The sequence below is a fragment of the Staurois parvus genome, unplaced genomic scaffold (genome assembly GCF_062004578.1).
Source record: "Staurois parvus isolate SC_StPar_1 unplaced genomic scaffold, SC_StPar_1.0 ptg000672l, whole genome shotgun sequence".
Classification (NCBI taxonomy): domain Eukaryota; kingdom Metazoa; phylum Chordata; class Amphibia; order Anura; family Ranidae; genus Staurois; species Staurois parvus.
This window is the reverse complement of record NW_028318468.1, coordinates 2,698,976-2,716,960: the sequence shown is the minus strand read 5'-3', so window position 1 is coordinate 2,716,960 and position 17,985 is coordinate 2,698,976. Positions and strand designations below refer to the sequence as shown.

The 17,985-nt window shown below is 39.0% G+C and overlaps 1 protein-coding gene across 4 annotated transcripts in view; it reads left to right on the top strand.

Moving 5' to 3' along the window:
- GOPC (golgi associated PDZ and coiled-coil motif containing) overlaps positions 1-17,985 on the top strand; it is a 55,610-nt gene that overhangs the window by 23,559 nt on the left and 14,066 nt on the right. The window contains exons 2-7 of one of the 4 annotated variants that reach the window (XM_089652165.1): positions 1,428-1,592; positions 4,920-4,943; positions 9,578-9,753; positions 10,677-10,842; positions 12,430-12,528; positions 15,181-15,345. In XM_089652165.1, the coding sequence (XP_089508291.1) occupies positions 1,428-1,592; positions 4,920-4,943; positions 9,578-9,753; positions 10,677-10,842; positions 12,430-12,528; positions 15,181-15,345 (795 nt within the window). The remainder of the gene's footprint in view (positions 1-1,427; positions 1,593-4,919; positions 4,944-9,577; positions 9,754-10,676; positions 10,843-12,429; positions 12,529-15,180; positions 15,346-17,985) is intronic. The other 3 variants (XM_089652166.1, XM_089652167.1, XM_089652168.1) reach the window with 3 other exon arrangements.

Genomic DNA, 17,985 nt, shown 5'->3' with positions numbered 1-17,985 from the left:
GGATTTTTGCTCACCGTTCTTGTGATCATTTTGACCCCATGGGGTGAGATCTTGCGTGGAGCCCCAGATCGAGGGAGATTATCAGTGGTCTTGTATGTCTTCCATTTTCTAATTATTGCTCCCACAGTTGATTTGTTCACACCAAGCTGCTTGCCTATTGCAGATTCAGTCTTCCCAGCCTGGTGCAGGTCTACAATTTTTTTTCTGGTGTCCTTCGACAGCTCTTTGGTCTTCACTACAGTGGAGTTCGGAGTGTGACTGTTTGAGGTTGTGGACAGGTGTCTTTTATACTGATAACAAGTTCAAACAGGTGCCATTGATACAGGTAATGAGTGCAGGACAGAGGAGCCTCTTAAAGAAGAAGGTACAGGTCTGTGGGAGCCAGAAATATTGCTTGTTTGTAGGTGACCAAATACTTATTTTCCACCATAGTTTGCAAATAAATTCTTTCCAAATCAGCCAATGTGATTGTCTGGATTTGTTTTCTCATTTTGTCTCTCATAGTTGAGGTCTACCTATGATGCCAATTACAGGCCTCTATCATCTTTTTAAGTGGGAGAACTTGCACAATTGGTGGCTGACTAAATACTTTTTTGCCCCACTGTGTGTGTATGTGTATATGTGTGTGTGTGTGTGTGTGTGTGTGTGTGTGTGTATATGTATATGTGTTTGCCTAACAAGCTTTGATGTGTGTAATGTGTGCTGCTTTTTACTAAAATTCTGTTTGTTCCCTGGGAGGGGGTTGGGGGCGTCACATGCATACCCTGAACCCAGAAGAAGGGCTGATGTACAGGTACATGGTTCATTGAAAGGGATTTTCTCATCAAAAACCAACTTGGTTTGAATAGGTTACAACTAGAACTACTTGTAGTTAAAGTTAACTTGGCCTTTATTTTTGTACTCCCAGTTGAAGGTAAATTCCAGGCATGGTTTTTATTTCTTAGTTACGTAGGTTCAGATGGGCCAATGTAAATATGACTTTCCTGTAAGACTGCTGGAACAGTGGAGGCTTATTGTAGTAGTCACCGCAACTACTGTGACCGCTGCACACTTCTGGGTCCTCTGGCGGGTGTTGCTTTCTTTGGCATGGGTGCCATTCACACAACACCTTTCATATTACTCAATGCATGTGGTGCAAACAGTGATTGAATGAGGGGGAGAGGCGGGATGATGGCGTTTCGCAGGACACATTAGCTTTTCGTTTTTTTAATAAATAGACCCTTATGTGTTAAGTAAGAATGTTTTTGTTTTTCCTCTCTGTGACAGCCGAAATTTTATGTGTGTTCTTCTTTCCCTTGTGCTATATTTATTTATTTCCAAGACCTGTCTCCTAACCTACAGTGTATATTGAACTCTTAAGACACACTGGTTAATGGACTGGATGTTGCTGCCATCCTTAAAATGTAAACATTTCTTCAATTTTGCAGGCTCAGCTTGTAGATTTGAAGTCGGAGCTGACAGAGAATCAAGCAGAAAAGGTGGTGCTGGAGAAAGAGGTGCATGATCAGTTGCTTCAACTCCATGCTGTGCAATTACAGCTGCATTCCAAGACAGGACAAAATGTGGATTCAGGAGCGATCAAAGCCAAACTGGTAAGATGGAAACCCACCTTGTTACAGTTTTTGAATGGCTATATTTATAAAAAAAAAAAGTAGACAATTGAAAGTCAACTCATCCTAAAGTGATATTTAAACTTCTGCTGGCACTGGCAATTTATACCACACACTTTTTGATTTTTCATATTTTCTGAGGATTGCTGTGCCTGCTTCGCTGCCCACATAAATATACAAAGATAACAGGTGCCACTTTCACCAAATCGATTCTTCTTAAAGTATAACTAAAGGAGAAAATGTTTTTATTTATTTTTAGTTTTGAATAGAGTGGGAATGGTTTAGAACACCTATTAGGTTTTAATTGCTGTCTATGCTCCTGTTAGGGAGATTCACCCTATTTGTCCTGTTTACCATTATTGTCAAAAGAGAAAATAAAAGAAACCCCTAATTTTGTGTTATCCCCAGGAAAGTAATAGAGGGAAAATCTTCCAATAGGGAAATTAGCTTTGGCGACCTGAAGGTCCCCAGAGAATTCCCTTAATTTTCAGAGATTTTCTCACTTCCTGTTTCAGCTATGGGACAGGAAGTGAAGGTAAATCTCCCTAATGGAACCCAGATGGCAGAAAACAAACTGACAGAGGTTATAACCCTCCCTTGCTCTTTTCAAAATGATAAAATATTATTGCCTACAGTTCTACTTTAATATGCACATAGTGCCATTTTTTTCATGGGTAGATTAGGGAAGCATTAAAAACCCTTTCTTTTTTTTTTTTTTGCCATTTGCTCCCTAATGAGGCAGTTTCCCTTCACTTCTGGTCCTGTAGAAACAGGAAGTAAAAGGAAACCTCTTGAATATATGGGGAATACCCTAACTGAAAAAAGTGTCCTTGTTGGAATATTTCCTATCTATTTCTCTTCTGGAGACTCGCAGTCCCAGTGATAATGGTCACCGGGACAAATAGAGGAATTCTCCCTAACAGGGACACAGAGAGCAAGAAACACCTGATAGGGATTTTATCCCCCCACCACTTAAAAACTAAAAAAAAAACATTTGGGTTTCGATTTTCTTAATATAGAAGATAGTCCTTTAAGTGTATTTAAAGCCTTTTTTTTCTTTTAGTTTTGGCCTGTCTTTTTTTTTTTTTTTTTTAATTTCTGTTGGGTTTTTATTGCTGTCTGTGTCCCTGCTGAGTAGATTCACTCTCTGTGTCCTGGTGACCATTGCCACCAGGACTGAAATTGAAGGAATATCAGCAAAGAGGGGAATTCTTCCAATATGGGGTACTTTTTCTGATGACAACTGTCTGAAATGATTTCCCTTACTTTGGACAGATTTATTATTTTTCTTGTCTGCGGGAGTGAAGGTAATTCTCTGATAATAAAATCCATTGGAACAGAGTTGTGGTCATATGGGAGATGATGGAAATACAAGCTGTTACAGAAATTCTTGCCAAACTCCAAGAGAGATGAGAAACTAGCTTTAGTTTTCATTTTTGAGCAGATTACCAAAAAAATGTCAATTCTTAGTAGTGTAGGTTATGGACCTTCTTCACATCAGCGATTACTTGCATACACTGGATTCCTGCAGCAAGAATCAGCAGAGTTTAACAGCTAGAATGACAGGGGTATGCAAACATTTGTGTCTAGGCTTGGATATCTGTCCTTAACTGTTGGTGCGGCTACATTCAAATAGCAATGGCTGCTGTTAGCCTGTCATTGTTTTTTACAGGCTGATCAGCTGCCGCTGTTTGCATACACATGTTGTTCCAGCTGAAAGATTCTGTTGATTCTTACTGCTGGAATTCAGGGTTTACAAGTAATCGTGTGTGTGTGTGTGTGTGTGTGTGTGTGTGTGTGTGTGTGTGTGTAGGTGGCCTAAAGGTTATATTCTGCGTTATTCTGAAAAAAAGCATTTCACTAATGCGATAACTAGGATTTGTTGTACAGTTGAGTTAGTATATTCTGTAACTTTGGGCGTGTTGTGTGTATATATGGTTAGAATGTGTAGTGCTTTAAATGCCTTTCTTCTTGGTTTAATCTTACCACTTATATATTTTTTTGTCTTTACTTTTTATTTCGTTTTCTTACCCCTTTCTATTTTGTGTTTACATTCTGTTTTCTCTCTGATCAGCATGCTAATATTGAAGTGAAACTTGTGCAATTTTACTACATACCTTATTTTAGACCTAGTGAAGTCACCATTAGGCCTCTATGTAATGAAGGCAGATCATGGCTGTTGGGAGGGGCTATCGGGCATCACAGCACCATGCTTCAGTACTCCTCTCAAGAGCCTTCAGCCATTATGCAACACTGTGCGGACTCTTGGGAAGAGTTGTGCAAATATCCAAATTCCTTGATGGGTAGATGTTGGTCTGGAGGAGTAGAAGTTCTTAGGTAGACTGCATTTGCATGCAGACTGTCCTTGATAACATTTACATGCGATGAGTCTTCATGCTTGAAAGTATTCACATCCAATAAATGAAAGGTCAGACCAGAGACCGTAAGACTGGGAAGGTAGAGGGCTAGATGAATCTGGATGTTCTCTAGCCAGGAAATGAGGTGGGCTGTATCTGAATTACCGCAGATTCTAATGCACAGTCTGAGCTTAGAGTGTGCAGTGAGTGAAAGTCATTTCAGTACAGGGAAGGAGCCTGTACAGATGTACAACACTGATGGTGAGGCTGAAATTCAACTTTAACATTTTTTGTTGAGGTTTTTTTATGACAGTAAACTTGTGTTATTTGCTTTGCTTTTTATAATTAGGCTGATCTTTAGCGGTTCATCTTTTGCAAAAAAACTGCCTATGCTGGTAAGGGGTGCTTTGTAGATGTACTGCTCTGACTAAAGTTGAATAATGCTCTTATTACAGGTGTAGACCATTTACATACCTCCCGAAGCCTGACTGGAATACTCCCAGGATGTTGCCAAGTAAGGCCTAGTCATTACTGCTCACCTCCACTATTACAGGAATCAGTTCTTTTTTCTGATGCAAACCCCCCTTTCTCTCCTCTGGTGCAGTAGCTCTGAGCTCAACATTTGAGAGCTCACTCCTGTGATAGTGGAGCTGAGCAATGAGGACTAGGACTCACTTAGCAACGTCCTGGGAGTATTCCAGTCAGGCTTCATGAGGTGTGTAAATGGCCTACACCTATAGCAAGGGCAATTATCTACCTTTATCAAAGCTGTTTTTATCTGCAAACACTCCTTATCTGCATAGGCTGTTTTTTGGTAGAGGGGAACTAACCCTTTAAACAGTTCAACTGCTTTGTCAGACTTTTTCAGAGTTCTTTTTTTCTAATGCTCCATCCTGTTTTTCTAACAATGTCTAGCCTAACCAGAAATGTCTCTTTCTCCTCTTGCCTTAAGTCTGTCCCTACTCTGGAAGTCATGGTGAGTATGACACCTTTCTGTCACCATCTGTAGCACTAACCTGTTATCTGACTTTGTGTAGTTGTATTAATCTTAGTGAGGCCAACCTTCCACAAATACAACTCCAGGGGCTTTGTTAGGTAAATGTAACCATGGGCAGGCTATTTACAGCCATGTATTTACATATTCTTCAAAAGCAGTACATGAGCTTTGAAACAAGCCCTCATGACATTCTGTAGCTGCAAGCAGTGGGGGTAGATTTAGATTTACTATGGCTCCATTCACACTTGTGATGCAAATTTGATGTCCAAACTGGCATTACAAGTCACAGCCCATTCTTTTCAATGGCACCCCTTCAGTTTAGTGCAGCTTTGCATAGAAACCAGTAGGCATCCAGTTTTTGTCTTTTTTTTTTTTTTTTTTTGGTTAAAGCTTTTGTTGAAAAAGCTGAAGTTAGAAGCTGAATGGCTACCAAGTACAGCTGTATCAGATTTTGTACTCTCCAGTTTTAGTAAATCAACCCCTATGTGTAGCAGTGAAACTTCAAAGATCCAATGTATTCCTTTACGTCTGGTCTCGGCACTCTCCTATCTCACTTCTTCCTCTACACCTGTTCTTGGTTCTATATTTCAGTTTAGAAGGCTGACAGGTAGCCAAGTCACTTTGAAATCATCCCCCTCTGTACCTCCATCCCAAAGTCTTTTTAATGTTTGTTAACCACTTCCAGTCTGGACACTTTCACCCCCTTCCTGTCCAGGTCAATTTTCAGCTTCCAGTGCTATCACACTTTGAATGACAATTGCGCGGTCATGCAAGACTGTACCCATATTCATTTTTTAGCATTTTTTTGAGACAGATAAAGCTTTAGTTTGGTGGTATTTATTCACCACTGGGATTTTTATTTTTTTTGCTATGTAAATTAAAATGTCCAAAATTTTTGAAAAAAAGTGTTTTGCTTATAAAATTTTGCAAATAAATAGTATTTCACCATAAATCTTGGCCAAAATTTTTTTCTGTTTTTTTATTTTTAGTTTAAAAAAAAAAAAAAAAAAAACCAAATTAGTTTATAACCAAAAAAGTATAATTTTTAAACTTTTTTTTTTTTTACTTTTTTTTATATTATTTTTATTTATTTTTTAAATACTGTCACCCTAGCAGTACAGTGTCACCATGGTGACACTGTACTACTTGTGGGGGGTGATGATTTTTTTTTTTTTTTTTTACACTGATTGATTTGCTTTTACACCCATAAAGGATGTAAAAGCAATCATTTCTCCTCTCTAGCTGCATTCTTGCAGCCATTGAGAATTACTGAGTGAGCTGTGATTGGTCACAGCTTGTCACATGGTACAAGGCTGTTGTGAATAGCCTTGTACCATGTGACTTCTGTGATCATTCACAGATTTCACACGTATTAAGCAATGATATCACAAGTGACATCTTGCTTACTACTGTGCATGTGATCACTGATTGGCCAATCAGTGATCACATGATCGGGACCACGTACAGAGGTCCCGTCCAATGATCGGTGTTCCACTGTGTTCGGAGGACACAGTGGGCACCGGATCGCGGTGCTGCGTGCTCCCAGGGAGCGCGCACAAGCAGGGTGCGGGGAGGCCGTTTATAAACAGCCACGCGACCCTGCACTGCCACCGTTTGGCCGTTTATATACAACGGCCGGAAGGGAGGTGGTTAATAATATGTAAATAGTTGAATGCTTATTGCCTGGCAGCAGTTCTACTCAAAAACATTTTAATACAAAATAATTTTCTCCTGCCTTCATGATCAGACTGTTGTAAGTAGTAATGGCTTTTCTCTAAGGTGGGGGTCAGCAACCTGACAATTGCAATCTGCCTGTCAACCATGGGCAGGTGACAGGTAGATCGCATTTGAGTCCCTGCTGACCCATAATTGCCCTGCATCTTACTGTACAATGGAAAACATCTTACTGACCTTTGTACACTGCCCTATCCACTACTACTACTGGGGGCTTGCTAGTTAATTAAAAAAAAAAAAAAAAAAAAAATCTTTTGTCTTGACTATTTTGCAGATAGACCAGGTCAGATATATTTGTAATGTAGACAGAAGTGGTCACATGATAACTAGGGATGCGCCAAAACGTTTCGGCTGAAAACACCCCTTTTGGCTGTTGACCGCAAAGGAAAAAAAGCACTGATACAGGTGCCAAAAAAACATCGCCCTTCAAAGCTGCCAACACTTGTTCAATGCTTTTTTTTTTTTTATCCAATGCTTTACATTGCAGAGGAGAGAAGTGGGGTCTTATTGACCCCATAGCTCTCCATAAAATGGACCTGTCACTAATTATTTATATCACAAGGGATGCATGCATTTCTTGTGATAACAATAAAAGTGATTAAAATTTTTTTTTAAAAGGGACAGTGCAAAAAAACAAACATTTAAATACATTTTTTAAAAAAAAGTTTAAAGTGCCCCCGTGCTCGCACGTAGTGGTGAACACATACGTAGGCCATGCCCACATATGTAAATGGTGTTCAAACCACACGTGAGGTTTCGCCACGAACGTCAGAGCAATAGTTCTAGCACTAGACCTCCTCTGTAACTTTATACTGCTAACCTGTAGAAATTTTTAAAGCATCACCTACCTGCTATAGATGATACTGTAAAGAGATTAAAACTATTAAGCAGTACAGCTAAACAAACATAATGTGAAAGCAATTCTGTCGTTATTTTGAAAACGTAAATTAATGGCATCACTGCAAAGAAAACCTTTAATACTTGCCTGTCTCACTGCCTGCGCCTTCAGACTCCTCAGTGTTAAAGGGTAAGTCCACTTTTGGAACATGTTACTTGTTCCACCTATTTTTAGGTGGCGTTGGCACCTTCTTCACCCAATCCCCCCTCCTTGTGACAGCATGAGGGGGAATTCTTTCCCCGGACTTGCTGCCAGTTTAAAAACAGCGCGGCTGTGCGGGGATCTGACTGCACAGCTTTTTCATTTGTTCACTTTCCTGTGAATTAATCAACTACAAGTACCATCAGCCATTGCGGCTGCTAGCTTTTGGTTATCAATGAACTATGAGGACACTGATGAGCTTTCTCATAGTTAATAGCAAACAGCTATCCTGAGAGCCTGAAGGGGTCTGACATTGCACCCACGATCTGCTGATCGCTGGTGCAATCCTTTACAGGCTGCTTAGAAAACAAATAATAAATGCATCTTTTTTTTACCAGCAAAAAAGTGCTTTAATTTTTTTTTCTAAAAGGTGATTTTTAAAGAGCAGCAAAAAAATGTTCTATTCTAAATTTACAAGAGTATTAGATGCTGGCGCCCTCCTCTGTGTTTCTTTGGTTTTCTCCACTGACCCATACTTCATTGCAAGACACAGTAGTGCTGCAGAAAAACAAAGTGCAATGGGGTACAAGGTTGCTGCAATGCCAGAAATGTACTGGATGCCGAAGATCATTCAGCAAGCTTAGATCTTTAACAGAGCAGTCAGACAGTTATATTTAAATAAACACTTTAAAAATATTTAAGATATATTTTTGCTTTAAATGACAATCAAAACTCACAATTGACTAATTGGTTGCAGTAGTTTGATGTGGTTACACTAATAAAAGTTGAGCTGTAGCTGGTTCATGTTATAACATTTATGAGTCCTGTGCCTGCATTTTGCATCACTGTTTAGTGTGTATTGCCTCATCTAGTTTCTCAGTCTATACAGAAAGTTTATTTCTACCTGCTTGTAAAAACAAAAAGCCAAGTCATTTGCCTTTACTACAAGGGGTATTCTATAAAGAAATAAATTTGTAGCAGTAGACACACACCTGTGTGCTGTTCCTTCACGGGTTTTATGTTGTTTTATGCTAACCGGTTTAATCGTTTGCTTTAGATTACAGGCATGTGTATTTTAGCCTGGAACCATAGTTTAGTTTTTATTTATTTTTGTTTTGTCATATGAATTGTCTTCATGTCATTATTAGTCACAGCTAATACTGTGGTACTTGGGTGTTATGGGAAACTAGGTTCAAATAAATATTAGTATTTATCTATCACTGGTATTTATATAGCTCTGATTAGTACATGCAGATTGTAACATATTGTACATTCACATCAGTGCTTGCCCTCAAGAAGCTTAAAATCTAAAGCTGGCCATACACTGGCCAAAGTTTGACTGGTAGAGCAGGGACTGGCAGAATGTTTTATCAGTATGTGGTCTCCCCCTCTTTACAGAAGTCAATTAGTTTAATCAGCCTCTGTCAGAGGGACATGACAGAGAATTTTGGGACCATCAGCCACTGATTAGTGTATTTTGACTTTGACAGGTACAGCTGTGAAACTACAAAGAGTCTTTATTTATGATCCCATATCACTCTTTCTAGCTTTTTTTTTTTCTAGCTTTTTTTTTTTTTTTTTTTTTTTGCATTCTTTAAAAAAACTGTCATGAAAGAAAAACTAAGACTATTGATGCTATTCTTCTGAAAATGCTTTATTCTGAGTTGGGAACAAGCATGTAGATGAGGAGAGTCAGAACTCCTTATCTGCATTCTAAACCACTGGGTCAGCATGACAGCCATACATACATTTTCAGAAGGAGAGGTCAGCAGTTCAACCATCATACTTCTAGTACAGATTGCTTTTATTGTAACATTCACTGTTAAATGTGATGATGTAGGAAAAAGAACTGGAGGCCAACAAGAAGGAGAAGGTAAAGGAAGCACAGCTGGAGGCAGAAGTTAAATTGCTTAGAAAAGAAAATGAAGCTCTTCGCAGACATATTGCTGTACTCCAGGCAGAGGTGTATGGAGCAAGGCTGGCTGCTAAGTACTTGGATAAAGAACTGGCTGGAAGGTAAGAGCCCCCCAAAGCCCCCCCCCCCATCAGGGTTGTGCTACAACCGTCTGTTGCTGCTTTTTCTTCACTACACTCATTCTTGTTTACATTAAAACTAAATTTATAGCTCATGTAAAGGAAGGTAACACCACTATTTTCCGTTTTGGCTTCTTGTTTCTCCTGTCTGTTTGTTGGACAGTGAACCAGTGTAATCACACTGTCCATTGAGCCATTGTTAATTGCTTATTGAACAGGCGGATGAAAGGGAAAGCTGCATAGCTGTGATAGGATAATATTATGAAACTGAAATATATATGCATGTGAATCATTTTACCTGCCAAAGTGTACTAATTCTGTTTTTCTGTTTAGCAGCCTCTTGTGATTTATTTTAAAAATATATTATTTTTTTGTGTGTGTCTGTCCTATGGTGGCTACACTCTATGGATCTATGGACCCATATGGAAGAAAAATATATTTGAAAAATATTCTTCCCAAATATATTGACATATATTTGAAATGCTACAATTTTGGCCATATTCAATACATTTATTTATATATATATATATATATATATATATATATATATATATATATTGCATGTTGAATGTGTTTATATACACACAATGTGGCTCTGCTTGCAAACACACACACTTCGTTTTCACAGGATTTAAGTGAGATCAACAGGGGCCAGTGGTTCTTGCTGCTGTCTCCATGTCCAGTGAGGTGAAAGTGGACTGTGCTACTGTTCTCAGGCACAGCGCTGGATTGAGAATGGGCTAGGTAAGTATTTGGTGGGGTTAACTGATCACAGAAGGTATTTTACTTTAATGCAGATAATGCATTAAGGAAAAAAATGTCTGCCTTTACAACCACTTGAAAGTCCAAATGAAAAAATGAATTTACATGCTATAATGAAATTCCATTTTTCTATCTTCATTAAGGGTCCAGCAAATTCAGTTGCTTGGTCGAGATATGAAGGGTCCTGCACATGACAAGCTATGGAATCAGCTTGAGGCTGAAATTCACTTACACAGACATAAAACCGTTATCAGAGCCTGTCGAGGGCGAAATGATTTGAAGCGCCCTCTGCCAGCTCCTCCAGGACATGTAGGTTTGCTATTTTCTATAAAATATGTTTGATATATCTATTGTATGCTGTCCTATTGTTAAAAAGAGCATCATATTTGCTATGCTTTTCAGAGATTTTTTTTTTTTTAATGCTGCCTTGTTAAACATACAACAGGGCACTAAACTAATATTTTAAAGGATAAGTTCACCTTTAGGGAGCATGTTATATCGATATGTGGGGGTGACCTATAACATGCTCTCATGCACCCACCTCCAGCTGCCAGCTCTCCCCACTCTGTGTCACTGGGTAAGGGTTCCTCTCCCCGCCCCTGCTGTCACTTTTTGAAAACAATGTGGCTGCATGGAGCTCCTCCCACACAAATGCATCATTTATTCAGACCTGGTTCACACTGATGTGATGAGGGAAATGCAGAGAATCCTGTGCAATTCTCACACCGCATTGCAATCACACAGAGTCTGCTTGTTCTGCTGTGGGTGTCGATGTTTTAATGACACCCTGAAACCGACCGCAAAATACAGTGTGATTGCCAGAAGTCAGATCACATGACCAAAGTCAAAGTTGTGTGCTTGCAGTATTGAAGTATAACGGTAAAAATAGCATGCAACCAGCATTTGCAGAACAGGAATGATTGCAGTTTTTGTTTCTCTCTTGACAGATGTTTTTTGAAGTGAATTTGTGTCTTGCTCATAGTAGGCAATGCAAAATCTTTAAATTGCAAGCTTACCAATGGGTTATAATTGCCTTTCATTCACACCCCTTGCCATTGCACTTAGTCTCCTAGAGCAGAAAGCAAAAACAAGTAATTTTAGGCATGGGGAGCATGTGATTTGCTTTTTTCCACCGTTATTGGGCACTTAGATACCCAATGCTGTCACATGGAGGTGGAAAAGGAGTACTTAGCTCTGTGTAAACTCCAAATTGCAACTTTCATTTCCTTTTGTATGACTTAATGGAATGCTATAACCCCTGTCAAGTTTTTTTATTTTTTTCTTTTTTTTCTTTTTTTTTATTCTTTTTAAATTTTTGTTTTCCCCTCTGTGTGAAACTCATACAGGGCTTTGCTCTTATTTTTGGCAGGGAAGTGAAAGGTAGGTAAGCATATGTCTCTGGAGGTCTGCATTGAAGTGAACCTGTTCCATTGTCTTACATGGACACAGCACAGAATCATTGTAAAGCTGAAATTTAGGCAGATAACTACCTGATTCATATAAAATACAAATATGCAATATCTTCTTCCTACCAAAGGATTCTGCCCACAATTTCAAACCACCTTATGTGAATGGGACTTTACAGATGCTGTGAGTGTACACTACACTGAGCATGCACCACAGCGTGGGAAATAAATTGCTAGTAAAATTAGTCATACAAAGAGAAGAACAGTTAATTAGCAGTCACTTTGCAGACCTGCTAAGCAGAAAGCATATTCTGTATGTTATGGGCAATTATAGCTGCCTCTTAGTATATACTGATTGCAAACTATACTTATTAACACAACCTTTAAAACCTTAACCTACATTGATATTATTTGTTGCATAAAGCTAAGTACACTAGTTGGGCTTTGTCACCTATTTGTACAACGTTCTAGATGTTTCCTTTTGCATCAGCAGGACCCAGAATGCTTAAAGAAAAGTCAAGGAGTTGGGCCAATCAGAAAAGTTATTTTGGTTAAAGAAGATCATGAAGGACTTGGTATATCTATCACAGTAAGTAATATGGATCTCACATACTGTATATGCAGCTTTTATATATTTAGAATGTATTTTAGTATATAGATCCGTTTCAAATTCTTACCTTTGAAAAAGGAGGTGGGCACAGTGGGTTTAGCTGTGTAGATTTCAGACTTTTTATAGCTGCCTGGTCACGGAGGTTGGGGCCTAATTTGAGCAATGAAAGGGAAAAAAAAATTAAAAACTGAGTTTTTAATTAAAAACTAATTTCACAATTATGACAAATCACGGCTTGAACTATCTTGCTTTGCATGTAATGAGTCTATCTCATATATTATATAAAAATAGTGCAGCGCTCAAAACTAATGTAGATAACCAAAACAGTGATAAATACTAGTGTCAACCCTTAATCAAAATGCCACTTGTATCAAATAGTGCAACACTCAAACTAATACAAATACCAAAAAAAACATACAACAGTGATAAAATTAGTGCCAACCCTTGATCAAAGGTAAGAAATTAAAGTGCAAAACATGACCATAAATACATAGTGCATAAATATATAAATATTGCTTAGAGAAAAGAAAAAATGTCCAATACGGGGAAAAAAACTCTAACAGTGCTCACACAGTGCCACACAAAATAAAACCACATAAGTGTTAAAATCAAGAACAATGTCCTTATAGTGGAAACAAGAAATAATTGAATTCATGCGATGTGCTTTTGTGATGATGGATACAGCTGTGACTGTGTCAAAAAAAATCCTTCCGTGTATGGCTAAAGTGCCTCCTCACCTCCTCCTACTGACCCCGAAGGGCCAACAGGCATGCAGGATCACCTGGATCCTTAAATTGTAAAGGCCAGCAGCTTCTTTTCTTTCCTGGATCTCCTCAGCAGGATTCCACAAAGCCCCCAGTCAGTCAGGGCAGTCCTGGGGAGTAGTAGCTCACCAACCCGGTGAGCCAAAAAGAAACTCTCTAAGTGCAGTATTAAGTAACTGATATTTATTTTCAAAGAGTAAAAACAGGGGTTACACTCACATTGCAGACATTCTCCCTCCTCACTGATGTGTGGGTGTACTGCATGCGAATGGGACCTCTCAGGTGTAGCAAGATGGCGTCTCACGCCGGAAATGCGTCACCACGCACCGGAACTACCGACTCGCGTACCTACGCGTTACGTCACCGTCAACTCGTGACTTCATCTGGGTAATACCCTACGAGTGTAGTTCCTCCCTTTTATATCGGACCCAACTGTTGGGTCCGATATAAAAGGGAGGAACTACACTCGTAGGGTATTACCCAGATGAAGTCACGAGTTGACGGTGACGTAACGCGTAGGTACGCGAGTCGGTAGTTCCGGTGCGTGGTGACGCATTTCCGGCGTGAGACGCCATCTTGCTACACCTGAGAGGTCCCATTCGCATGCAGTACACCCACACATCAGTGAGGAGGGAGAATGTCTGCAATGTGAGTGTAACCCCTGTTTTTACTCTTTGAAAATAAATATCAGTTACTTAATACTGCACTTAGAGAGTTTCTTTTTGGCTCACCGGGTTGGTGAGCTACTACTCCCCAGGACTGCCCTGACTGACTGGGGGCTTTGTGGAATCCTGCTGAGGAGATCCAGGAAAGAAAAGAAGCTGCTGGCCTTTACAATTTAAGGATCCAGGTGATCCTGCATGCCTGTTGGCCCTTCGGGGTCAGTAGGAGGAGGTGAGGAGGCACTTTAGCCATACACGGAAGGATTTTTTTTGACACAGTCACAGCTGTATCCATCATCACAAAAGCACATCGCATGAATTCAATTATTTCTTGTTTCCACTATAAGGACATTGTTCTTGATTTTAACACTTATGTGGTTTTATTTTGTGTGGCACTGTGTGAGCACTGTTAGAGTTTTTTTCCCCGTATTGGACATTTTTTCTTTTCTCTAAGCAATATTTATATATTTATGCACTATGTATTTATGGTCATGTTTTGCACTTTAATTTCTTACCTTTGATCAAGGGTTGGCACTAATTTTATCACTGTTGTATGTTTTTTTTGGTATTTGTATTAGTTTGAGTGTTGCACTATTTGATACAAGTGGCATTTTGATTAAGGGTTGACACTAGTATTTATCACTGTTTTGGTTATCTACATTAGTTTTGAGCGCTGCACTATTTTTATATAATTTATTCACACTGAATTTGGTATCAGTTTTGAGTGCTAGCAGCTAGTGATTAGACTTAGTAGGTCCATTTGTATAGCGCAGGAGGATTTCTGATTATTCTTGATTACTATCTCATATATTAGTTTCATCTTTTAAGTTGCATTACTGAAATAAATGAACTTTTGCACGATATTCTAATTTTTCGAGTTTCACCTGTATAACCTGATCTAGAAACCAGTTCAGTTGGGCAATGAGAGAGCAGCAACACACATAGGAGCTCATCACTCTGAGTGCTGTGCAAGGGATCATAAGAGGCTGATTTCAAGAAGTGCTTATGCTAATTGTATGTACAAATACATTTTGTTTCCTTTTTTATATTTAAAACTGGATAGAATAAGAATTATCAGTTGATTAGGCAGCTAATATTTGTTTCCTTGAACAGAGCTGTGTTCTTAAAACTATTATATTCTTACTAATGTAACATGTATTTAAAAAAAAAATGTCTTACTACTTCTTTTGTTTTTATTTGTTTAGGGGGGAAAAGAACATGGAGTACCAATTCTTATATCAGAAATTCACCCAGCACAGCCAGCTGACCGTTGTGGTGGACTTCATGTTGGCGATGCAATTTTGGCAGTAAATGGCATAAATTTGAGAGATGCTAAACACAAAGAAGCAGTTACTATCCTGTCCCAGCAGGTAATTGGGTTTAAAATCAATCATTTTAATCCACACCTTGTTGTATTGTTGGAAGAATACAACTGGTGGTAAGTCTTTTGCAGTTAGTATACAATTGCAAGTTACCTTGGAGGTGTTGACTTGTGTGCTTTTTAGCTTAATATATAGTGCATTCATAAAATATTCAGACCCCTTCACTTTTTAATTTTTGTTATGTTGCTGCCTGATATTACAGTTGTTTAAATTCATTTTTTCTCTTTAATCTGCACTCAGTACCCTAAATGACAAAGTGAAAACAGAACTTTAGAAATGTTTGCAAATGTAGGAAAGGCCTGGTTCACAGCTATGCAGTTTGCTTTTGATCCCTTTTTGCAATGCTTTTTGCGTTGCGTTTTTATGTTTTGGGGGTTTTTCTTTTATTTATTTTTTTTGTTAAAGGGGAAATGTGTTTGTTGCAGGGCATAATAAAAGCGCTGCATGCGTTTCAGAGCATTGTCTCCATTGAACTCTATTGTAGCAAAAATGCTGCTTTTTGCATTTAAAAAAAGTCCCTGACCCTTTCCAAAACTGCAGCAGCTGAAAAACGCATAGATGTGAACATGTCCCATAGGAAACCATGTTAAATGGACTGGTGCGTTTCTGCAAAAAGCAATAAAAAAACATTGTTGTAAACCAGGCCTAAAAGGAAAAATATTGGCATAAGTATTTAGACCCTTTGCAACAACACTTGAAATTTAGCTTAGGTGCCTCCTATTTCTCTTGATTGTTACTGAGATGTTGCTACACTTTGATTGGAGTCCACCTGTGGTAAAATAAATTGATTAGACATGATCTGGAAAGGCATACTCCTCTCTTTAGGTCCTTTCACATGGATGTTCTGATCGGGTCTACCTGCCTGTTTTTCAGGCAGACCCGATCAGAACCTCCATTCTCCTCTATGGACATTTTTCTGTTTAACCCCTTGACGCTGATCGCACGCAAATATGCGGCCTCTCTGCATCTGGGCCTTGACGCCAAGCGGCTGCATATTTGCGTGCAATTAGAAAATACATATGTGCTGAGAGCGTGTGCTCCCAGCACATACAGTTGTGTTCAAAATATTAGCAGTCAGACATCACTAACCTGATCAATCACTGTTTTTGGTAGCAATGATATTTCTACATGGCAAATAATTTACTAGCAGGTGTAGTAGAGTAATAGGGATCAAACAGACCCAACAGTCATGACATGCATGCTGCTGATTCTGTGTAATTGAATCACTAATTGAAAGGGGCATGTTCAAAATAATAGCAGTGTGGAGTTCTATTAGTGAGGTCATTCATTCTTTGAAAAACAGGTGGCAATTATTGCCCTTATTTAAGGAAGGAAGGCAGCAAATGTTGTACATGCTGGTTACAGCGCATTTCTCTCTGAAATTCTGAGGAAAATGAGTCCTTCCAGACATTGTTCAGAAGAACAGCGTACCTTGATTAAAAAGTTGATTGGAGAGGGGAAAACATATAAAGAAGTGCAGAAAATGATAGGTTGCTCAGCTAAAATGATCGCAAATGCTTTAAAATGGCAACCAAAACCTGAAAAACGTGGAAGAAAGTGAAAAACTACCATTCGAATGGATGGAAGAATAGCCAAAATGGCAAGGACTCAGCCAACAATCAGCTCCAGGAAGATCAAAGAAGGTCTAAAGTTACCTGTGAGTACTGTTACAATTAGAAGACGCCTATGTGAAGCCAAGCTATCTGCAAGAAGCCCCCGCAAAGTCCCACTGTTGAAAAAAAGACATGCTGAAGAGGTTACAATTTGCCAAAGAGCACATTGACTGGCCTAAAGAGAAATGGCGCAACATTTTGTGGACTGATGAAAGTAAGATTGTTCTTTTTGGGTCTAGTGGCCGGAGACAGTTTGTCAGACGACCCCCAAACACTGAATTCAAGCCACAGTACACAGTGAAGACAGTGAAGCATGGTTGTGCAAGCATCATGATATGGGGTGTTTCTCATACTACGGTGTTGGGCCTATTTATCGCATACCAGCGATCATGGATCAGTTTGAATACATCAGAATACTTGAAGAGGTCATGCTGCCTTATGCTGAAGAGGAAATGCCCTTGAAATGGGTGTTCCAACAAGACAACGACCCCAAACACACCAGTAAACGTGCAACATCTTGGTTCCAGACCAACAAGATTGACGTTATGGAGTGGCCAGCCCAATCCCCGGATCTTAATCCAATAGAAAACTTGTGGGGTGACATAAAAAATGCAGTTTCTGAGGCAAAACAAGAAATAGAGAAGAACTGTGGAATGTAGTCCAATCATCCTGGGCTGGAATACCTGTTCACAGGTGCCAGAAGTTGGTTGACTCCATGCAACACAGATGTACAGCAGTTCTCAGAAACAGTGCTTATACAACTAAATATTAATTAAGTGATTCAAAGGAAAGCAAAATCTTCAAACATTTTTTCAGTTTATATAGTGAATGTTTGAGTTTGTAAAGAAGAATAATTGAGTACTGTCCGTGATACTTTTTTTATTTGCACTAACATACAATTTTGAGGACAAGCTTTCGGGGTATGTCCCCTTCTTCAAGGTCTAAGCAGACCTTGAAGAAGGGGACATACCCCGAAAGCTTGTCCTCAAAATTGTATGTTAGTGCAAATAAAAAA